This window comes from Sminthopsis crassicaudata, chromosome 3 (genome assembly GCF_048593235.1).
Source record: "Sminthopsis crassicaudata isolate SCR6 chromosome 3, ASM4859323v1, whole genome shotgun sequence".
NCBI classification, from domain to species: domain Eukaryota; kingdom Metazoa; phylum Chordata; class Mammalia; order Dasyuromorphia; family Dasyuridae; genus Sminthopsis; species Sminthopsis crassicaudata.
The window spans coordinates 174390211-174415343 of record NC_133619.1 but is presented as its reverse complement, the minus strand read 5'-3'; the positions used below and the strand labels follow the sequence as shown (position 1 = coordinate 174415343).

The 25133-nt window shown below is 34.2% G+C and overlaps 1 protein-coding gene across 4 annotated transcripts in view; it reads left to right on the top strand.

The window, feature by feature from the left end:
- RASA3 (RAS p21 protein activator 3) overlaps positions 1–25133 on the top strand; it is a 292598-nt gene that overhangs the window by 175365 nt on the left and 92100 nt on the right. For all 4 annotated transcript variants that reach the window (XM_074299614.1, XM_074299612.1, XM_074299611.1 and 1 more), the window contains exon 5: positions 14626–14702. In XM_074299614.1, coding sequence (XP_074155715.1) covers positions 14626–14702 — 77 coding nt within the window. The remainder of the gene's footprint in view (positions 1–14625; positions 14703–25133) is intronic.

The following is a 25133-nucleotide window of genomic DNA, read 5'->3' as shown; positions in this document are numbered from 1 at the left end:
CTTCCTGCCACACATGACTCTCAAATTTCTTTCTTTGCAATGGTTCCATAGTTTGCTCACTAAATTCACCAATTGCTCAGATCAGAGTGAATTAAACTTGTAGTTCTTCATCTCCAAATGCCATCCCTCTAGGGCAAAATAAAGGGACAACCCACCAAATCCTTTCTTCCTTTCCCTTTGCTGTTTGAGCCCATTCTCTTCTATTGACTTGCCCCATTCATTATTGTTCATCTCCCTTTGGACAGAAACCACTTACTCAAGGGCAATAAGGGCAAATGTCCCAACACTCACTGCCAATTTCACCAGATATGCTCTATCACAATCATATAAAATGTATTTCACATAGTATATGGTTCATGATATGTGATGTTCATATATAGTAAATTCAACTTTGGTATTCTGTGCATCATTGATTCAGTGTCCTCTCTAGGATACAGTATGTTGTGCTTTCCAGCTAACATTTATGTGCTATTTAGGTGATTCATTCATGCATTATCAGCAGTATAACATATGTTAGCTTAGTCACTATTTGGGTAGTCTCAGCACTATTACTGTGAGAGTTACTGGTACTCTTGGATGCTCTGTCCTTTTAAGGGAAGATGTTTTTGTAAACATTAGCCAGCAGCCTAATTCTGGCACTATGATACTTGAAGCCTGTTACGGCTGTCCATTACTCTTGGTACTTTCTAGGTCCTGTTTTCTTGAGACATCCAGTAGAGCTCTAATAGACAAGAAATTATCTATTTCTGGGTTTCAATTGGCTCACCTATCAAGACAGGAAGTAGCCCACTTTGGTAATTGACTCAGACCATTTCTTCCTTGGATTTTTTCTAGAGATAGATGTTCAACAAGATTCTTTGCAGAGTCTAATTTCTTGACTTTCCTGTTTATTTGTTCATATCTGCTCATTCGACAAAATATTTATTAAATGACTTCTATTAGTGAATGTAAACAATGTAGTGATACATCGTCATTTGTAGATCTATTAGTTTCTTAATTATCTGATACAGGATGACTTGCCATTGTTGGACTTTCCTATGGCACAGAGATTGTGGAGAAACATGGCAGGGAACTTAATTATAATGCAGTTTCTTTCCTTCAGTTCTTTGGGTTATTTACTATATACTGAATAGAAATGTCTAGATCTTTCTAGCCTCTTAAGACTAGAGGTCTCTGGGAAGGTTTTTTTTTAATTGTTGTAGTTTTGTTTTGTTTTTGGTTATTGCAAATAAATCCAGGTTTTATAAATTATTCCCTCAGTCTAAGTATATGTCAGATACCTAAACATAATATTTAAAAAAGTTTTTTCATATAGTTATATGCATTTAAGTGAAAAGAGAAGCCTGCCAACAGTATATCCACTTTCTGTTCTTTTCTACTCTAGTGGTTTTTCCTTTTTGAAGGGCTGAGATAAAAAGCACAGAAGTTGCCAGAAGTTTTAAAAGTTTACATGTACAAATATTTAATATGTGTAAATGAATAAGGCCATCTGTTGACTGACCTGACTAGTGGAGGCAGGGTCCTTCCAGTTGTTTCAAAGAGGGCAGGATGAATTGGGGACAGGCAGAACTTCTTGTAGTCAGCCAATGGCTTTTTGACTGAAAAGCATAATGGTTTTTCAGTATCTCAGAGGCATGGAGCTAAATGGAAATCCTGAGGTGACTCAACTATGTGAAATGTAGCTCAAGCCTAGATTTTTCAAAATCAGCCATTAACTGAAACTAAGTTTCTAGAGGAAAAATTTATACTTCTCTTCCCAGGAAACAAATAGGTATGAGACCCTTTATAAATAAATCTCTGAGGTCCTGAGCTTTGATGCGTTTAGAGTTTGATTACTTGTATCTCCTTTTGCAGGGCTTAATGAGAAAGGATGTTTTTTAATGCATTTTACCATTTCTCGAGTAGAAGAAATATGATTCTAAAATAACTGTCTTGGGCAGTTAATTTATAACCAGAACTGAAATTGGGTCATAGCTTAGTTTCTTCACTGAAGTACTCCAAGATATTAGTCAAAAACTTTTTTCTTAACTACACTGCTATGTGACCCTGTATTAAAATCCTGTGCTGAAATGACCCTGAGCTCTCAGAGGCTGAGCCAGAAGAATATAAGTTATGGCAGGCCCTAAAAATGGAGAAGAGCTTGGGGCTTGAGTCTGGGCCCTGCTTCAGACTGAGACCTTGTCACCCAAGGACCAGAAGAGTAATGTTCTATGAGGGCCCTTCCCAAAAGATTGGACACCAGCTTGTGTGTATTTTTGTTTTGTTTTCCCCATAATAACTCAAAAAGGCAATTTACAAGGATATAGAATGTGATTTATTTTGGTAGAAGGAACCCTCAAAAAGCTGAAATCATAGGTCCTTGAAATATTGATATATTTTAATAATAACAATAGTAATCATGGTTGTTATTGCAGTAGTTCAGTTGTGGCAAACTCTCTGTGACCTCATTTAAGTTTTTTTGGTAGATACTGGAGTAGTTTGCCATTTCTTTCCATAGTTCATTTTACAGATGAGAAAACTGAGCAAAACAAGTTTAAGTGACTTGCCTAGGGTTAAACCATTAGTATGTATCTGAAGTCAGATTTAAACTTGGGAAGATGAGTCTTTAGATTGGACACTATCTGCTGTACCACTTAGCTGCCTAGTAGTAGTAATTAATGTAGAACTTTCTGGTTTGCAAAGTGCTTTACAAATAATTTGGTCTTTACAATAGTTATGGGAGCTAGGCATTATTTATTATCCTCATTTTTAAATGAAGAATTTGAGGAAGACATAGCTAATAAGTGTCTAATGTTGGATTAGAAGTTTTCCTGACTTTTAAGTCCAATACTCTGTTCACTGTTACCTACCTGTGTATGGTGATATAAAGCCAATGAGATAAAGTTTTCCTATATTATCCAATTTTAAAAAATGTTTATTTTATTCTGAACATAAGAAATAAACCAAGCATTATTTTATTAACTCATTTTTTTTAGTAGAGAACTATAATTTTACTGGTGTACAGAGCACCCATGGCAGAATTTCTCTGATACAAGTCAGAAACTCATCAGCTTATAGTTACCCGGGGATAGGGTAGGGGGAAAGAGGTTAACAGTTACATGCTAAATATAGAAAGTAGGGCTTGAGTCTTTCAGCTCTCATGTCTGCTTTCTGCCCACTATGTTGGAGATGTCATAAAGCAGAATAAACCTAAAGTTAACTTTCTAGGAAAAGTCATCTTTTATATGTAGTCTAGAATGGGATACCCCTGCTTTTTATACTCCCACTCTTACAAGCACCGGAGAAGGGAAACACCAGTTATCCTACATCATAAGACATCTCTGTATTTAACCCAAGAGAGGAAAACCTTAACAATTACCAGGGTCTGATCCTGTGGAGGTACTGGTCTCTCTTCTTGGGAAAAACAGGAAACAGGAAAGTGAACATTGTGCCAACTGACAATACTAGCCAATTTGTTAGCAGTTGTGACATATTTTTGTGTCTGTGGTGGGGGAAGGGGAGGAATGTTATTAATTGATACAACAACAGCATTCTTTAGTTTGGTAGTAAGTGACACAAAAGTAGAGGGATAAAGGTCGAGTTGGGTGGGGATGAAAAGTCTTAAAAGATGATGCTTTGTAGGTTAAGTAACCAATGCATTTGGCAATTTTGCAGAATGAATGATGCTTAATTCAAAAACTGAAGCTCAGCCTTAACCACACAATGAAGTTGCAATTCCAATTCCAATTCCCATGAATCCACTCTTTAGTCTGTGTTATAGTTTCTGTAATACAGAGCTTTCTTAAAAGCAAAATTGTTCAGAGTTCCTTCTGGAGCACAAATGCCCTACCTTCTGTTGATGTTCTGCTGGTCAGTGACTGTGTCTCTTTATTCTGTTGAATGTTTGGATAGTGTGGGGACACCTCCTTTAGAAGCTTATAGGGTATATTCTGTATGAAGGTGTGGTAACAGTGGAAAGATTCACTGAATTTAGAATCATCATGACTGGTATTTAAATTTCTCCTTAGGTACTAGCCTCGTGACTAAGCAAATTGATTTCACTTCTCATCTTCAGTTTCCTCATCAGTATAATGAATATTCTGAGAACACTAACTTCATGGAATTATTGGGAAGATTAAATAAGTATATGAAATGCTTTGCAAACTTTACAGTACTATATAAATCTTATCTGGTCATTTCAGTAGTGTTCAACTCTTTGTAACTCCATTTGGAGGTTTTTTTTTTGTTGTTTTTTTTTTTGACAAAGTGCCTTTTCTTTCTCTAGCTCATGTTACAGATAAGGAAACTGAGTTAAACAGGATTTATCTGGGAATGCCCAACTAGTTAGTTTGAACTCAGGAAGATAAGTTTTCCTTGTTCCAGTACTCTATTCAGTAGGCCATCTTGCTGTTAATAGCTGATATTATATACTAGGCACTAGGAGAAATGCAAAGATAAATAATATAATTTATTTCTGCCTTCTATCAAAGCCTACAAAATTAGTTAAGTGTCCAAACAATTGAGTACATCTATCCTTTAGCTTATTTTTGATGGTGATTGGTTGTTATTCAGTTGTGTCCAAGTCTTTATGACCCCGTGGACCATACCATACCAGGCCCTTTTTTCCTCTACTATATCTTGAAGTTTGTCTAAATTCTCAATGGTGGTGTTTAATTACTATAGACAGTAATAGAAAACATCCTACTTATAAACTGGGTTACCCATATAAATAAATATAATTATATATTTGAAATCAAGAGAACTTGAGTTTGAATCCTGGATCTCTCTTTTGTGTGCGTGTGTGTAGCCTTGGGATATTTTCCTTTTTTTGGAATTTAAAACGAGAGCTTTATGATTGTTGAGGTCCCTTTCAGCCCTAGATCCTATGATTCCATGAATTGTTGGTACACATGCCAGAATAGTAGTAGTAGTAGTAGTAGTAGTAGTAGTAAATGTTCATTAAATGTTGTTAAATACGTTACTTATCCCAAAGGACAAAATCAATTTAGAACACTTTATATCTCATCAGTTTTAGCCTTCTTCCTGGAAGATGCAGGAAAGTTGTACCCTGAGCCCTGCCTCTCTTGTTGGCATATGATATTTCTATATTTGTGGTGCCAAATAATGTGGAGTAACTTTAAAACTCTGTCACAACCTCCCAAGGAAAGTACATTTATTTTAAGTTCAGAAATCATTTGCCACATTGCTGCGTGGTGACCAAAGCCCATGATTTCTTCCCAATCAGCCCACCTCTGTGACAAGAGAATTTCCTTTTAGCATTAGCTAGTATTTATGGATGTGGTTTGTTATGTTTTTAGTGGCAGCATCTTGAAAGCATATTTGATGTGAAGGGCAAAATGGCCCTAGTGAATGAGGGTTATAAAGAAGACTGAAGAAAAGTCACTCATTTTGGAAGTATTCATTCCCTAGAGGCCATCAAAGAACTCCCTGAGTTCAGAGGCCAGAGTGGATGCTTAGCTTTGCTTTAATGTTTGAGAACTTTTATGGGTAAGTTGTGGTATTTTTTAACATAGTATGTTTGGTTTGCACCACAAAGTTACGGCTGGTAGAAATACGAGGTGCATATTTGGTGGGTTTGAGAAGGGTGTGAGCAAGGTTGGTTTCTTGTGAATATCTACCCTGTGAAGTTTTTTTTAGTCTATGGCTTGCTAATGATGGGGCTCCCAAACTTTTGCAACCAGCCAAAGATAGAGAATAGGGCGTTGTTTTTATGTTATACAAACAGCAAACCCTGGTTCCACTTCTGTTTGAAGCATGTTTGAAAACATTGTATTTTACTATTTGTCAATCTAAACCAAATGCTACATAATTATAATGACCAAGCTTGTTTAAAAGATATGAGAGAGTATCTCTCCCACTTCTCTTTGCAAAGGTAGAGATAATGGATATAAAAGACTGTAATATATATTTTTTCTTAATGAATATCAATGCTAAATTTTTATTTAAAATTTAAAATAGTGTTTTATTTTTCCAAATACATATAAAGACTTTAAACATTTATTTTAAAAATATTTTGTTCCAATTTTTTTAACCCCTTTCCCTTACCTTCCCCCTATCTTCCCCCTGCCTAAGACAGTAGGCAATTTAATATAGATTATATATGTGCAATCATGTAAAACATTTCCATATTAATTATGTTGTAAAAGAAAAAAAAACATGAGAAAATAAAGAAAGTGAAAATAGTATAATTCAATCTGCATTTAGACTCTATCAATTCTTTCTCTGGATGTGAATTGCATTTTCCCTCATAAAAACTTTGGAATTTAAAAACTGCTTATATTGTCAGACTTTTTCAATATGTTGGTTAATTTTGCTGAACTCTTAACAATGTTGAAAAGATAAAAACCAAAAGATACTAATAAATATTTATTTTTAAAAATATTTTGCCAACATTCAATGAGGAGCTATAATGGCATGTATTGTTTCCCAGATACTTTAAAATAGAGGAAATCTAATCAAGTTCTAAATCTCCCCAATTGTTTGAACTTTCCTTGCCTCCTTCCTTTGGAGTAGATATTTGTCATTCCCTTGGAATAAGTGATAGATTAGTGTGAATTACTTGGATGGAAGATCCTGGAGAAACATATTCCTTTATAGATCCTTTGATATTCATTCCCAGATTACCTGTTCAGAAAAGATTCCAATCACTCTGAAATTCTCTTAGCTGATCATATATCCCTTTGCCTTTCTACACTAAATCATACTCTTTGCCCATACCATGATTTACAATTCTTTAGCCCCTCAGTTCTTTCTCAAGCCATCCCCCCTGCACTAGTCAGTCTCATTATTTCCCCATTTTGACTCGTTGGTGAACTACTTCACCTCTATACTGATCTTTTCTTTTGAATACCTGACTTCTTTGTCATATTAATGAATATGTTCTGCCAAGTCTCACTTATAGATCACTCCCACCATCTGCTACCTTCTTCTTTTTTTTTTTTTGTATTGGTTTTTTAAATTTTATTTTTATTATAGCTTTTTATTTACAAAACATATGCATGGGTAATTTTACAGCATTGACAATTGCCAAACCTTTTGTTCCAATTTTTCCCCTTCTTCTCCCCACCCCTCCCCCAGATGGCAGGTTGACCAATACATGTTAAATATGTTAGAGTATAAATTAAATACAATATATGTATACATGTCCAGTTATTTTGCTGTTCAAAAAGAATCGTACTTGAAATAATTAGCCTGCTGCCTTCTTTCCTACATACTTGCTGATGAACAAAGATGGAGAAAATCTCACAAATACTCTGATTAAATCCATTATAAATTTCTGTTATATTACTCAACTGGACTTTTACTGGTGGTAGACAACACTTCTAGATCTTTCTTATTGAATTACTATCCCACACTTCACAATGGCTTTTCCACATCTTTTATTTTACTTCATTCTTCCCATGATTTTCTCTTCTCTCACCCTTTTAGTTGAGAATTTTGCCTCATATTTTACAGAAAAAATTGAGGCCATTCACCAAGAGTTCCCTCTTCTCTCTTCCTCATCTTATTAATCAGATTCTTTCTTCCACCATCTTCTACTTAATTCTGTCATCTCCCTACTCCTTGCTAAGACATATCTCTCTACATGTACAATTTCATTCCATCCCATTTCTTCTAGCAGATTTTCCACTCTACTATTCCTGCTCTCTCATTTCTTTCTTTGTCTATTGACTTCTTCACTACTGCTTACAAACATTCTCATCTTTCTCATCCTCAAAAATCTTTCACTTGATCCTTCCGTTTCTGCTAAATATAATTCCTTATCTCCTCATCTTTATTCCTTATAGTCTGGCTTCTTACTTTACTATTCAACTTCACTATTCAATTTTTTTTTCTTAGAAGTTACCAATGATCTGTTAATTGCCAAATCCAATGATCTTTTCTGTCTTTTTTTTTCTTGATTTCTCTGAAGCTTTGCTATTGTTTTTTGCTATTTTTTGTTAATTTGCTATTATTCTCTTCTCCTTAATAGTCTGTTTTCTTTGAGTTTTTGGGAGATCTTCTCTCCTAACTCTTTTCTTTCTCAGTCTTCTTTCTTGAATCTTCATCCAGGTCTTATCCACTAACCATAGGTCCTAGACTCTTCTATCTTTTATCAGTACACTAATTTTTAAATGTCATCTTTATGCTGATGATTCTTAGATTTGCTTATCTAGCCTTAACCTCTCTAATGACCTTTAGTCTCATAACTCACTTCCTCTTACACATCTCAAGCTCAATGTCCAGTCAACATCTTGAAGTCAACATACCCAAAACTGAGCTCATTATCTTTCTCTCTACTCCTGATAGGGTGCAGCTTTTAGGAGAAATATTGCAGTATTCCTGAGGCCCCCAGACCTTAGGAGTATAATTGTTCTGACAATCTGTCAATGATCATAAAAGTCTCCTGGCCTTAGGAATACTATAGTGTAGTCCTACAAATATTGCTGACTGCCAGATAACAGTCTTCTGGTCGGTGATAACAGGGTTTCTGAGACAAATGGTGAGGTACATACCAAACTACTCTTCAACTATACCTTTAAACCAAAAAATTCAAAATGGAGGTGCATATCAGACTGCTCCTTAATTCTACCTCTAAACCATAAAATTAGTATATCAGTAACATAAAGAACCAAATCTCTCCGTCTTTTTCTATAAATTTATCTTCTTGCTCCTAATTTTTTGCTATAATTCTTTTGGAATTTAGCCTACTTCAATTGGCATTACAATTATAATAAACTTTGCCCCTTAACTTAGAGATGGGCAACCCCACCAGTTTGGGAGTCTCCTTTTGAACCTTAACATTCCCTCTCTCCATTTCCAAAATCTCTTATTTGCTGTCAAGAACATGCCCAAATTCCCAGTCCTCTGGGCTTGCAGTCTAGGTACCATCCTCCATTCCTCACTGTCTCTCAATCACCTCCCCCTACCCACCACATCCTACCAATTTTATCTTTACAACATCTCTTGAATATTCTTCTTTCTCTCTTCTGATACTACCATCAAACTGGTCCAGGCCCTCAACTCCTCACATCTCAATGATTGCAATAAATTGATAGACTGTCTGCCACAAGTCTCTTTCCACTACAGACCATGTTCCATTCAGTCACAAAACAATTTCACTAAAGTATTAGTCTCACCATATAATTTTTTTTCATTCCATTTCATTAAGTAAACCAACAGGATCAAACAAAAAATTCGCTGTTTGATATTCAGAGCCCATTATAGTATAGCCCCTTCTCCTCACCTTTCCAGTCTCCTTGTTGTTCTCCAAACATGACTTTCCATATCTTGGCTCTAAGCTTTTCTTTTTGATTGTCCCTTATGCCTTCTCACTTCTGCTTCCTGGATTTGGTTAAGGCTCAACTAAATCCCCATATTCTTCAGGAAGTCTTTACCGAATTTGTTTTATTCTTGTACCTTGTCCTGGGCTTCACAGCTAAGAGTTATCTGAGAAAGTATTTAGACCCAGGTCTTCCTAATTCTGAGTCCAATGATTTATGGAAAGATGAACTATGTTAAAGAAAGTAACAAACATGAAATATACTAAATCCTCCAAATAATGGGCATTTCTCATTGTCACATTTTTCTTCTTCCTACCCTTTTCTTTTATCTGCACCATCAGAAGACAATATCATTTTTCTGTAATAATGGGATGCTATTGAGCCTTTACTTAAATCCAACCTATAGGAATAGGTCACCTTGTTTGTCAAAAGTTAGCTATCTATTCTGTCTCTTTCTCTGTGTCTCTCTCTCTGTGTTTCTCTTCCTCTCTCTTTGTGTGTGTGTGTGTGTGTGTGTGTATGTGTGTATATATATATATATATATATACCTACACAATTATACACATACATATAATTATTTTTGTTGTTGTGTCCAATTTTTTGTGATTCCATTTGAGGTTTGCTTGGTAAAGATACTGGAGTGTTTTGCCATTCTTTCTCCAACTCATTTGTCAGATAAGAAAAAAGAGGCAAACAGGGTAAAGTGACTTGCATTTGTCACATAACTAGAAAGTGTCTAAGGCCAGATTTGAACTCTGGAAAATGAGTCTTCCTGCCTCTAAGCTGGGCTCTCTTTTCACTTGTAGCACCTAGCTTCCCTATATATTTATAGTTGCATTTTATATATTTATTTTTATGTTTGTTTATATATTTATATTTATATTTGTATATTTATGTGTATATATTTGCCCAAAGTCCAGAGAAATAGCAGTAGACTTTTAAAATAAATATGAGAACCATGTCCTGTCTCATGCATAGGAGAAAGCTTTGATGTAAATGAATTCAAATATAGTTTCTTTGACAAAAGAAACTAGTTGATGTAAACCAAAACTATGAGTGATTTTAATTTGTGAATTTAATAGTATGCAAATTATCACAGCTAGGTAGCACAGAGTATAGAGTGCTAGATCTGAAATCAATCTTCCTGATGTCAAATCTGGCCTCATATACTTTCAAGTATTGTGACTTTGGGCAAGTCATTTCACTCTATTAGCCTCCTTATCTATCTTTCCTTATCTATCACATGAGCTGAAAAAAGAACAAACCACTCCAGTATCTCTGCCATGAAAACCCTAAATGGGGTCAAGAAAACCTCAGGGATTTGACATGACTTGACTGAACAATATATCATAGCCTCAGGTCTAGAAATATATCCCTAAAACCTCATATCTGATAGAATAATGAGACACTGATGCTCTGATAGAATGGGAATTAAAGAATATTTTAAGTTATGTGAACTCAAAAAAATCTTTCAAGTGCTTATTTTATATGCCTGCCACGCTACAGGTACCAAGGTTATAAGTCTATACTCTCGAGAAATTTACCTTCTTTTCCTAATTTGATATCCAGTGAATGGTTTTGATTAGTCTTAGTGTCAGAAAAATCGAGTTAGATATATGAAGCTAAGCAAATCATTTAAACTTCACATTTTGAAGACCTTTTTAACAACTAGGTAAATATGAATGATTTAGCACTTGCTATTATGTTCAAAGTCCATTGCTATCAAAAGTATTGAGAGGTGAAAAGAGTCTTAGTGATTAAAGATCCTTAGTTATTATTATTATTATTTTTTTATCAAATACCTCCATCTTATTGATGAGTAAACTATAGTTTAGGGAGAAGAAAGCACTTCCTCAGTGTCACACAAGTTCTAATTAGAAAAGTGGATTTGAACCAAAGGGCTCAGCCTCCAAACTCAGTGCTTTTTCTGCTCTAACACATTCTCTTTCCCATAGTGCTTATTGATCATAGATTTAGAATTGAAAAGGATCTAATTTTACAGATAAGAAAATTGGAACCACAAGGAGATTAAATGACTTTCAAAAGTCTAACAATTATAAAACAATAGAATTTAAAACATACATCCTCTGATTTCAGTTTACACTCTGTTGTAAGGTACTGATTCCTTATTGACTTGTCTTCAGTAGCTTAATTCTTTATTTTTTTTAAAACTTTTTATTTTCAAAACACTCACCCTGGCAAAACTTTATGTTCCAAATTATTTTCTCCCTCCCTTTCCCCCACCCCTAGACAGCAAGTAATCCAACATATGCAATTCTTCTACATGTTTCCACAGTTTATCATGCTGCACAAAATTTCCTTTTATTAAAAAGGAAAAAAAAAAAAAACGAAAAAAAACCAAAAACCAAGCAAACAATAACAAAAAAGTGAAAATACTATGTTATGATCCATACTCAGTCCCCAGAGTCCTTTCTCAAGGTGTATATGGCTCTCTCCATCACAAGTCTATTGGGACTGGCCTGAATCACCGCATTGTTGAAAAGACTCATGTTCTTCAAAGTTGATCATTGAATCAAACATTAATCTTGTTGTTGCTGAGTATGTTTTCTTGGTTATACTAACTTCACTTAGCATCAGTATATGTAAGTCTTTCCAAGCCTTTCTGAAATCATCCTGCTGATTATTTCTTATAGAACAATAATATTCCATAATACTCACATACCATAACTTATTCAACCATTCTCCAACTGATGGACATCTACTCATTTTCCAGTACCTTGCCACTACAAAAAGGGCTGCCACAAACATTTTCACACATATGGGTCTTTTTCCATTTTTATGATCTCTTTGGCCTAGTAAAGACATTGCTGGATCAAAACTTATGCATAGTTTGACAGTCCTTTGGGAATAGTTCCAAACTGCTCCCCAGAATGACTAGATCAATCAACAACTCCACCAACATCTCAGTTTTTCCACGTCTTCTCCAACATTCATCATTGTCTTTTCCTGTGATCTTAGCCAAACCCAAAGGTATTCTATTTTATTTTGGGGGAAAAGCAGGATGATACAGAATTATCTTTTTAGGTAGAGGAAAGACATCACTTTCCTCTTCATTGATTGTTTATCTTTCATATTTTCTCCTCAAGACAGGGTTCTATACACCCCCCCCAAACAAACAAACAAAAAACATAAAAAAACCCTCTACTTTTGGAAACCAGTAGTTGACTGGAAGAATTACTGGTAGAGCCCTTCTTTGAGAGCAACTCTGCTACACCTAAAGATGAGCATAGTCCCCAAAAAGGGGGTATTTTCCTTCCATGCCCTTTTCCTTTGCAGGCAAAACCACAGTAGTCATGGTAAGTCAAACTAAGTCTGGTTTCCTTCACTGGGCAGGGAAAGTTTTGCTCATTCATTAATTCTTACAATGTCTCTTTTGATTTAAGTGGAAAATATATATTCTTGTATGAATGGTCAGATTTTCTGATAGAAAGCAGATCTCATCGGGTTACCGGATAACTTTGGGACTAAGGCCTGAAAGTTCCTTCAGCAAGCATTCACTAAAAGCCTATGGTGTGTGGAACTCTGTGTGAGGCACTGTCTGGAAAGAAAGGAAATATACAAAGATCAATGCTTGCCCTTATAGTTTCTGCAGGATACCAAGCAAAAAAAGAAGAGAAATATATTAGACAAGAGCATTTTGGTAGGAGTGGTTCACTGGAGTAGGGTGGTTGGGACTAGTTCCTAGTCCTGTGAATTATCTATTAGATTATGTTCTCTTTGTCTTGTATTCTCCTAGAGAACGTCTTTTCTTAGGTTTTCCTCTTCATCTGAATTCCTCTTCCTCCTCCTGCTTCTTCTAGAAATCCATGTTTAGAGCACATAAGGTGCTAAGCCTGGCCCTTCCTATACAATAACAACATAGTTCTGTTTTTCCATCTCTTTATATCTCCTTATTCATATCTTTTATCTTATTTCTATTTTTATTTATATCTTTATCTCCTTTTATATCTCCTTATTTAGTGGCTGGTATAACAAAGGAGTGAAGGTTGATATTATAAGAAAATAATAACAATCATATACTTATATAGCTCCTAGAAGCTTACAAAGTGCATTTCTTACAACAATCATATAATGTGGATAGAGCTAGAATTTTCTGAACAAATATTTCTTTGAAGATGTCTCATGAATTTTATGCTACTACTTATGGAGAAGTTATCAGTAACAATAAGCTTCAACCTATGTATTAAATTCATCCTTCTCTATGTTTTTCTTTCAGTCTTGTGCAATTTTGTATCTCCAGTTTATGGTTTTCTATGATTCAAAAGTTTATAATATTAGGACTTAGGGGCTTTATAATCAAGAAGGAGTCTGGACCATCATAAGGACTATATTTTTTCATAAATACAATCTAGCACATTTTCCTCCTTTTCAAATGTGGACTCAGCTCATTGTCCATCTTCAAAGAGCATCCAAGATGTCAAATTGTATATTTTGGTAGGAAAATATGTTGATCTATCAGTGTCAAACTTAAATGAATATGAAAGCTACTAAATCAACCTAAGGATCCTGCAGCTACATATTGAGTTAGAAAACTTTATGTTAACATTATCTGTTTTCTATTGTATTTTATTTGTTTTGCTAAATATTTCCTAATTGTGTTTTAATTGAGTTATAGTCACTAACAGTTGTTTGACACCTTTGCTCTCTTTAATTACACATCAAAAACTAGACAATATTCATTCTTCCTTAATTCTCTTCAACTCAACCCATTATTGTGTATGTGTATATATATATATATATATATATATTTAATATGGACATGCTATTTTGTCTTTCTCCTCCAGTAAAATGTAAGCTTTTTGAAAGAAAGCATTATTTTATCCTAGATATTTCTACTAGCTAGCACCATGAACATCTCCAAAGGGAATAGTGCTCTCAAATGCTCTCATTAATGTACAGTTCTTTTACAGAGTTTAAAGCAATTTTAAAATTTTGTTTTTGATCTCTTAATTATGAAAAAGTCCACCAGATTTAAACAGTAAGCATATGTGGTTCTAATTCTTGTGTAATGATAGAGGATCGGGCTGGAGAGTGGTTCATTTGAACAAAATTTTAAAATATTAAATTCTTTCAGCAAGAGCTCAATTAAGTAATGAATTCATTCTGTTTGAGCCATAGTGAATGGAAATGGCCAGTTGAAGTTGGATACAGTTATGTGCCATCATTATGCTTTATGCATGGAAATTCATTGAAGAGGTGGTTAGCAAGATATAATGTCATTGTTCAATCACAGTTTAGCAGTGATACTTTTCTTTAGGTATGGACCCTGATAGTAATGAAGGGATTATTGAGCTTGATATTCTCTCATTTTCATATCATGTTTTATCTTATGTGTTTCAGGGAAAGGTACATCTTGAGATGAGGCTGAGTGAAGTCATTACGGACACTGGTGTCATTTGCCATAAACTTGCTACTCGGTAAGCCTTGAGAATGCAAAGATTTAATTGTAACTCAAATGATGTTCTTTCATGCCTCATGAGGTATGACATAAAGTAATAACTAAATTTTAAAAAACAGTTACTTCTAAATTTATGCACCAAAGTGAGTATCATTCCCTTCAGTTCAAGGTCTTGGGAGGTGACACATTTATCCCAGCAATACCAGTATGACTCAGAACATTTTTAGAATTCTTCAGTGGGAATTGCTTCCAAAGTTTGCAGACATATTTCTTATAAAGAGTTCCATTGGTAGTAAATCTTCATCCTTTATCCAAATATCCAATATCTAAATAGGGATTGAGCTAGATATTTGGTTTAAAATGACTGATTTTCTGGTATGACTTATATACTGAAGATAGCCACAAAAGAGGAGATACAAAAGTATGTCAAATGTGCACAGCATTGTAATTAGTACATAACCTCCTGGAGCTCACTACTTTGAAGATATATAAGTTCTGGCATTTAAAAAAAAAAGTTTTATTTATATATAGTCAATTCAACAAATATTTGTTAAGCACTGACTTAATGCTGATTAATACATATTTGATGCGGTTTAGGGCAATAGCATGAGAAGAAAATGCAGTTAGCAATCATAATTATGAAAAAAATTATTGAAGCAAGTTTCTCTGATAAAGGCTCCATTCCTCAGATATATAACGAATTGAATCAAATTTATAAAAATAAGATCCATTCTCCAATCAATAAATGATCAAAAGACATGGACACCTTTCAGATGAAATACTCAAAGTAATATATTTATTATATTTATATTTAAATCACTATTGATTGGAAAAATGTAAATTGAATCAATTCTGACTACAATCTCATACCTATTATATAACTAGCAGGATAGAAAAGGAAAATGACAAATGTTGGAGGGGATGTGGGAAAATTGAGGCATTGATGGTGGAATTGTGAACTGATTTAATCATTCTGTGGAGCAATTTTGAACAATGCCCCAAGACTATAAAACCAGGTCTGTATCCCAAAAGATAATTTTAAAAAGTAAAAAGACCCATATTAAAAATATTTATAGTGGCTCTTTTCTGGTGACAAAAATTAGAAATGGAGGAAATGCCATAAATTGGGGAATGGTTGAATACATTGTGGCATATGATTGTTACGGAATGCTATTATGCTCTAAGAAATGATGAGCAGAATGCTCTCAGAAAAACCTGGAAAGACTTACATGAACTGATGCGAAACGAAATAAATAGAACAGGAGAACATTGTACACAATAATAGCAATATTGTAAGATGATCAGCTGTGAATGACTTATTCTCAACAACATAAATGATCCAAGACACCTCTTAAGGATTTAGGATGAAAAATCTCCAGAAAGGAAAAAAACAAAAAACTGATGATATCTGAATACAGATCAAAGCCTACTTTTAAACTTTACTTTTCTTGAGAGTTGGCCTTATATTTTCTTCTACAATATGACTGATATGGAAATATATTTTGCACGACTATACATGTTTAACCTACATCAAATTGTCTTCTCAACAAGGGGGAGTGAAGAAAGAGGAAGAAGAAAAACTTGAAACTCAGAATTTTAAAAATAAGTGTTAAAATTATTTTTACATGGAATTTTCATGGAAAAATAAAATACCAAATAAATATTTTTTGCTAAATAGGTGTTATGTTTGTGATGAATAAACATGTTTCCAAGATCATGGCACCAAAAATGGGATTGTTTGTGTTCTGCCTTTCTCTTATTCTTAATAAAGGGCAGTGTGATATAGTGGATAGAGAATCAGTTTTGGAAGCAAGACTTTGAGATGGATTGGCTGTATGACCTATGGCAAATCATTTAATCTCTTGGGGTATAGACTGGAGGTATCAGATTCACCAAATTAAAGGGTAATTGTGGGACATCTAGATGGTACAGTGGGTAGATTGCTGGGCCTGAAATCAAAAAGACTCATCTTTCTGAGTTCAAATATGACCTCAGACACTTACTGGCGGTATGACTATGGGCTAGTTACCCTAATTACCTCCAAAAAATATAATTGGGAAATATTTTACAAAATAAATACAAATACAGTAAAACAGAAAAAGGATTATGTTTTAAAGCTCAGTTGATATCCAGTCTACAGAGATCCTTATATATGAAATACTGTCTTCCTTTTCAGTTTGAACTTGATAATGATGCTCTAAGTAATCAAGACTAGAAGATGCATTCGTAAAGAGAATTTCCTTATCTGTTACTTCTCTATACCAATTAAATCACAGATCCAGTCCCTATCCATTGAATTAAGACTTCCTGTACCATGTAATATTGGGTAAATGATTTAATCTCTTTGGGTTTTTATTTCCTCATCTCTAAAATGTTTGAATTAGATCTATAAGATCCTTTTCAGTTACAAATTTATGAAATAACACAGTAAAGAATACTTGACATGGGAACTATACTCAAAAAGTTATCAAACTGTGCATACCCTTTGATCCAGCAGTGTTGATACTGGGCTTATACCCCAAAGAGATCTTAAAGAAGGGAAAGGGACCTGTATGTGCAAAAATGTTTGTGGCAGCCCTCTTTGTGGTGGCCAGAAACTGGAAACTAAGTGGATGCTCATCAATTTGAGAATAGCTGAATAAATTATGGTATATGACTATTATTGAATATTATTATTATTCTGTAAGAAATGACCAACAGGACGATTTCAGAAAGACCTGGAGAGACTTACATGAACTGATGCTGAGTGAAATGAGCAGGACCAGGAAACTGATGTATACTTCAACAACAATACTATATGATGATCAATTCTGATGGATGTGGCCCTCTTCAACAATGAGATGATTCAAATCAGTTCCAATAGAGCAGTAATGAACTGAACCAGCTAAAACCAGCAAAAGAACTCTAGGAGATGATTATGAACCACTACATAGAATTCCCAATCCATCTATTTTTGTGTCTGAAGCCAGATTTGAATCTAGGAAGATGATTTTTCTGGTTTCAAGCCCAGCATTCTATCCACTGTGCCACCTAACTACCTTGTGTATACTTTTATGTATACATAAAAAAATATACAAAATAAATGCAATGTCATTTGGATGGAGAGAGATAATAGCAGCTAGGGGAATTGGCAGTAGCATTTGATCTTTGAAAGAAGAGAGTTTAACAGATGAAGATAAAAAGAAATCATTCAAGATTTTAGGGATAAACTTTGAAAGGCACTAAAATGCCTTTGCAGTTGTGAGGAACAAGATGTAGGCTAGTTTTATTGGACTCCAGAGTATAGGAATGGGAGTAGAATGTAATAATTCTTTAGAAAGACAAGCTGAAGCCAAATTGTGAAGTATTTAAAATGCCAATCAAAGGTGTTTATCTTTTATTCTAGAAACATTAATAAATCATTGAAGCTTTTTGAACTGGAAACTACACAATCATATTTGTTGTATCATATTGATAGCCAAATGAAGATTGAATTGGAAGTAGAATTTTGAGGCAAAGAAACTAAATTTAGGGTCTATTGTAATATGGTAGGTGTGAGGTGATGAGGGCTTGGTTATAGGGAATGAAGAGAAAGGAATATGAATGGGAGAACTACAGAAATAGAATTAAGATCTGACAAATCTTTGGATATTAAGGTGAATGAGAAGTCTAAGATCATTCCAGGGTAGGTGTGAGGGGAAAGATATTTTGGATATGTTGAATTTGATATTTCTAAGAAATGAACATGCATTTGAAAATGCTCAAGAGATTATTGGTGATGTGGTAATAGAGCTCAGGAGAAAGATTAGCACTGGATATATACATCTGTGAGTCATCCATAGGAGATGCTATTTGAACCCATGGGAGATGATGAAATCACCAAAGACAACATGGAGATAATGGAAAGAAAAAAAGAGATCCTAGAACAAATATTTGACTTACATCCATATTCAGAGAGTGGGACTTGCAGGATGTTCCAGCAAAAGATACTGAGGAAAGTAAATTTCTACAAAAATAGTAGAAAAAAAAGAGACAAGTATCTTAAAATCTAGAGGAAAGACTATATAGAAGAGTGGTCAACAATGCAAAATACTGAGAGAAGTTTAAAGTCGATAAATTGTCAGTTAGAATTCTATCATCACTGAAACATCAGTTTCTTTTTTACTTTTTTCAAAGTTTTGTGAAACAGAACTTTAATCTACTTTTATTATTATGTTGAATGAAACTTCTAAAGATATTTCAAACAATATCAGAGTAATTCAAAGGACAAGAAAACTTGATAAATGCCAGATGTTAATAAGAAGAATAAAGCAAATAAAGAAGGTATTATTTAAATTAAATCACATAATGCACACAATTTTTTTAAAAAGCAAATTTTAGTGATATTTTGTTTTGTTTTGTTCCTGTTTGCTATCATCATCAAGAAATATTAGTGTAAGCTATATTCATACAAATACGTATTGTTCCAAAAATCTCAATGTAGTTTTAAGCTAGTTAAGACTTAAAGGACACTCAGTATTCATAAACTACTTATTCTATATGGATGTCCATCAATTTGTGAATAGTAAATAAATTATGGTATATAAAAGTAGTGAAATATTGTTCTATAAGAAATGATGAACAGCTGATTTCAGAAAACCCTGAACTGTTGCTGAGTGAACTGAGCAGAACCAGGAGAACATTGTACACAGTAACAATAAGATTATGTGATGATCAAATGTGATGGACTTGGCTCTTCTCAACAATGCAGTGATTTAAGAGAATCCCAATAGACTTGGTATGGAAAATACAAGTCATATCCAGAAAGAACCATGGAGACTAACTGTGAATCAAAACATAGTGTTTTCACCTTTTTTTCCTTTCTTGTGTTTTTTTCCCTTTTGACTGCATTTTCTTGTACAACAGGACAAATATGGAAATATCTTTAAAAGAATAACATGTATTTAACTTTGATTCCTGTCTTAAGGAAGGGGGAAGTGAGGAAGGAAGGAGGAAAAATTTGGAACACAAAGTTTTACAAAAATGAATGCTGAAAACTATCTTTACATGGTGTTTGAAAAAATAAAATACTACTGAGAAACAACGACTTGTGCTATGATTTGAAAAAAAATTATTGGTTGTAAACTTAAGGAAGAGAATCCCAGTGCCTGGACAATTTCAAGAAGAACCCCTTTTTCCCCAAAAGTTTTTTCTACTTTTTAGGTCTTAGAGAACTAGATGACATCAGCATAGAACATTTTTTGGTCCTGAGTTTCTGTGTCAACAGTAGAGACTTATATGTTAGATTTGAAAGAAATTTTAAGAGAACACCTCATTTATATAAGAGAAAACCAAGACCCAGAAAACTGAAGTGGACTCATTTAAAGCTGGGGGTTGAACCCACCTGTCCTTTCTCCAGGCTTAAAATTTTCTTTCATTGAGTTAAATTACTCAAATACAAATGACTTTTTCTAAGTATAGTGTGATGTTGTAGAATAAAATCAACAAGAGACTCTGAACCCAAAGACCTGGATTTAACTCTGACTGCTGTTTACTAGCTGTTGTGATTTTGGACAAGTCTCTTGATGCTCAGTTTCCTTGTTTTTCAGATAGGGATGATGATATTCCTACTACCTAATTTGCATTTTGTTTTTGGGATCAAATAAGGAATAAATATGTAAATAGGTTTTCAAGGCTTGAAGGGTTATGTCCATGCAAGCCATTTTCATTTTCATTAGTGTTTTTCAAACCCAGGAACCCCAAATCACCTGTCTTTTTCAAATCATAGCTTGATATGTTACTGAATTTTCTTGATGTTTCTAGCCAATGGTGGGTAGTTTTATAACCTCGGCAGCATCTGATAATCTTGATTCATGAAGATTTATTTTAGTAGGAGTTTTAGATATAGAATTTTGGCTACTGGTTCAGAAACCCTAAAGACTCAATCACTTCATCTTTGATGAATAGAGATTGCTTCCCAAAGATCTACTGTGCAATTTTCTTTATCACTCCCTTGCCACCCCATAAAACCACACACACACACACACACACACACACACACACACACACACACCTTCAATTCTTTTTCCTCTGCTCCAGGGTTTCTTAACCTGGGTTGTGTGGACTTGTTTTGCTTTTTAAAAATATTTTGATAATGACTTATTTCAATATTATTCCTTTTCATTGTAATCCTGTATATTTTAATTTATGCCTTTAAAAACATTTTTCTCAAAAGGGATTCATAGGCTTTAATTAGACTGCCAAAGGGATCCATGGCACAAAAAAGATTAAGAATCACTAAACTGTACCAAATAACTCATTTGGTGATACTTTAAGAAATGCTATAGAATTTTAAAATTGCCTTGTTCCCATATGTTCAAATGCCTAAGAATAACATTTTTAGAGAGGGAGATCAAATACCCATATTATATATTTGAAGTAGGAGTAGAATAATAGGGTTTAGGGCTAGAATCTTGATACCTTCATAAAGTATGTAAAGTATGTGATCCCAAGTCACGTCATTTCAAATCACTTCATCTTAGTGGTCCTATTTTGTTTTAAAATAAGTATGTATTGGAATTAGACTAAATGATCTCTAAGGCCATTCTAATTTTTCTCCTATGAACTTCAAGTGGCATAAATAATTTGATTTCATAGCCCACTGTTTAGATCCAGTGTTCTAGAGGCAGTTAGGCAGGAAAGAACATCCTCAGACACTTTCTAGATGTGTGACCCCAGGTAAATCACTGTTTATTTCAGTTTCTTCCACAATAAAATGAGCATGATAATAGCATCTGCCTGTTAGGATTTTTGTGAGCAACAAATAAGATAATATTTGTAAAGTACTTACTTAGCATGCTGTCTGGCACAAAGTAGACAGCACCTTTCCTTCCTTCCTTCCTTCCTTCCTTCCTTCCTTCCTTCCTTCCTTCCTTCCTTCCTTCCTTCCTTCCTTCCTTCCTTCCTTCCTTCCTTCCTTCCTTCCTTCCTTCCTTCCTTCCTTCCTTCCTTCCTTCCTTCCTTCCTTCCTTCCTTCCTTCCTTCCTTCCTTCCTTCCTTCCTTCCTTCTTTCCTTCCTTCCTTCTTTTCTTCCTTCTTTTCTTCCTTCTTTCCTTGATATAATTAACTATGTGTCATCAAAACAGAAGCCTTTCTATGCCAGGGATTCTTAATCTGGAGTCTGTAAAAATATCCTTATCTCTCTCTCTCTCTCTCTCTCTCTCTCTCTCTCTCTCTCTCTCTCTCTCTCTGTCTCTCTGTCTCTCTGTCTCTCTGTCTCTCTCTTTCTCTCTCTCTATGTGTATATATATATATGGAATACATATATATTCATGGAATTATATATATATATGTATATATATATATATACACACACACCCCTATATAATTCCATGAATTTAACGTATTATTCTAAGAATGAATCCTTAGATTTTTGTCAGACTGCCACTTGATTTAGACCTTGCTACTTTTGAGACAGGAAAAAACTCATTAGTTGTGTCTTGTTTTGATTTTTCTTCCATCACCCTGACCCTACATTTGCAAAGAAGAGGGTTTATATAGGGTTTATTCTAAAAGTCAGAGCAGTTTTAGGTTTTCTAAGATTTCAGAACCTTTTTAGGTTTTTTAAGATTTTTAGAACACATTTCTAGCCCATTTATCTACTCTCACTGAAATATCTAGGTTTGTCAAGATGCTTTCTTAATCCCAAATATGTTGCATAGGGCTTCTTTGCTATCTAATCCAATATTTCATTTTTAGAGCTAACTTGTTCACCAAAGGCAAATTATAAAAATGCTACATCTGATTTAAAAAAATAAACATCGGGCTGAGAGAGATTCAGTGGCACTCCTGTTTTGGGCAGACAGGGGCATGTAATCTTCACTCTTCGTTGCTTTGAATTTCATTGTTCAACTCATTGACATGTCTTAATGAATGTCTTTTCTTGCCTTCTTGCTCCTTTTCTCTTGTTGACACTGAACACACAAATGCAAGAGCACATACCGAGTTAAGATTACAATAGCACCTTGTGACACTTGAAGATGTGGTTTCCAGGAATGTGTTGTGTCTAAAAGCAGAGATTGCTTCTAGCAGCAAATGACAGCTAGGCTCTGCATATATTTCAGATTCTATCAGAATTGGTAAGGACTTTAACTAGCAATTTTCAGTTCTTAGATGCAACCTGATTTAAATATCAGATGAAAGACTTTTTCTTTCTCTGATTAAACACATGGATATAGGACAATTTTTTTTGCTTTAGTTTTTGTATCTTTTTTATTTTCCAGATACATTTGATTCTTGTAAAGAATTAATGCATGCTACATTCATCATAACTAATGGTCTGCTACAGGAATCTGACATTTACCTTAATGAAGACAAAGATCCTGATGGTTGTGTGCTATATTGCTTTTTCTCTGAAATTCTTGAGAAGAATTGCTAGATGGAACAGGCATATATGGGGGGGGGAGGTTGGGGAGCGAGAGCGAGAGCGAGAGCGAGAGCGAGAGAGAGAGAGAGAGAGAGAGAGAGAGAGAGAGAGAGAGAGAGAGAGTGTGTGAATGTGTGTGTGTGTGTGTGTGTGTGTGTGTGTGTGTGTGTGTGTGTGTGTGTGTGTGTGTGTGTGTGAAGGGAGGGAATCAGGGAAGGAGGGAGAGAGAATTATTGTATAATTGCTAACCACTTTCTTGTTGTAGTTTTTAATTTAGCCCAACTCCCTTGAACAAAATACCTTCATTTATCCTAAAAATTGAAGTATTATGACAATGCAATTCATATAGATTTGGTTATACTAAAATCAACTTTTATCTACTTGTTAGGTTTTCTACTGACACTGTTCACTATTACATAGTAGCAAATGACAACCACAGTCATATATTTGTCTAGACATAGTGTCTATTCTGTATCTGACTTTATTACTTAACAATGTTTACCTGTGTTCCATTTTTGAATAGTTATATACACATGCACATAGAATATTTATGTACATTTTAAAAAATAACATTTTAACATGACCATTTTATATGTGTTTATATAGTTTCTGTAATGATCAGCAAAAAATTTAAAACATTTTGCTATAAATTTAATAATTCTCAAAAATAAATATTATATAATCTGGGACGCAGTGCTATACAATACAAAAAGGGCCTAAGTTCAAATACTGACTCAGATGTTTACTACTTATATGAAACTGGGTATCTCTTTCTCCTCTGGATGATCAAAGGTCTAGACTAGATGATCTCCACGGTTCCTTTCAGCTTCCAAGCTAAGTTCTCTCAAGCATGTAGACCATGTATCCACATACCACCCTAATGCCTTCTCACTCTACTAGAGTTTAATAAATGTTCACTGATTGGTTTTGCAAGAAGAACTCAAATGAATTTACAAACAGCAGACAAAAGATGCTTTTATTCTACTCCCCTTTATGAAATGCCACTTTTCACTCATTGTGCCTAACTCATCATGATCCCATTTGGAGTTTTCTTAGCAGAGACACTGATTTTTTTAGTGATTCACTATTTCCTTTTCTAGCTCATTTTACAGATGAGGAAATTGAGGCAAACAAGATTAAGTTACTTGCCCAGGATCACAATTTGAATTGAATAGATTTGAATTTTATCATCTGAGTACAAACCTGGTGTGTTATCTACTGCACCACTTAGCTGTCCCTAAAATCCCACCACCTCTGACTTACATTTTTATGACTAAAATGCTGGGAATTATAAAGAACTTAATATTGTCCTTTCATCTTTATATTATAATACTTAGTAATCATTTTTGGTTAAAAGAAGAAAGAAAAAGGAAAAAAAAAGGAATTCCCTGTAGTGGAAATTAGAAGAGAATATTTATTAATTTTTTATCTGAATACTGATTTCCTTTTATTGCCAGATAATTTTTCTATGTCCAGTATTTATATCTCTGAAATTGAATTAGTAATAGCCATTCTTCTCTTGTATTAACGGTATCTCACTGGAATAAATGCTATGATATCTGAAATGAACTTTACTCCCCACCCTTTCATCCCTTTATTTTATTTTAAGAGCAGTTAGGTGGCTCAGGGGATAGAGAACAGAACTCTTAGGTTCAAATGCAGCCTCAGACATTATCTGTGTGACTCTGGGCAACTCACTTAATCCTTTTTTTTTTTGCCTCAGTTTTTCATGTGTAAAATGAGCTGGAGAAAGAAGTGGCAAACCATTTCAAGATCTTTGCCAGAAAAACTTCAAATGGGGTCATGAAGACTTGGTTATGACTGAAAGAGCCAAACAACAATTTTTTTTTCCAATTACATGTAAAAAAATTAACATTCAATTTTGAAAATTTTAAGTTCCAAATTTTCTCCCTCTTTCCTCTTCTCCTTCCTTAAGAAAGCAAGCAATTTGATATAGATAGTGCTTGTGAAAAAATATATACATATATATATATATATATATGTGTGTGTGTATGTGTGTTTCTATACAAATATATAGTATAATTCCGTCTTAGCCACATGGCAAAA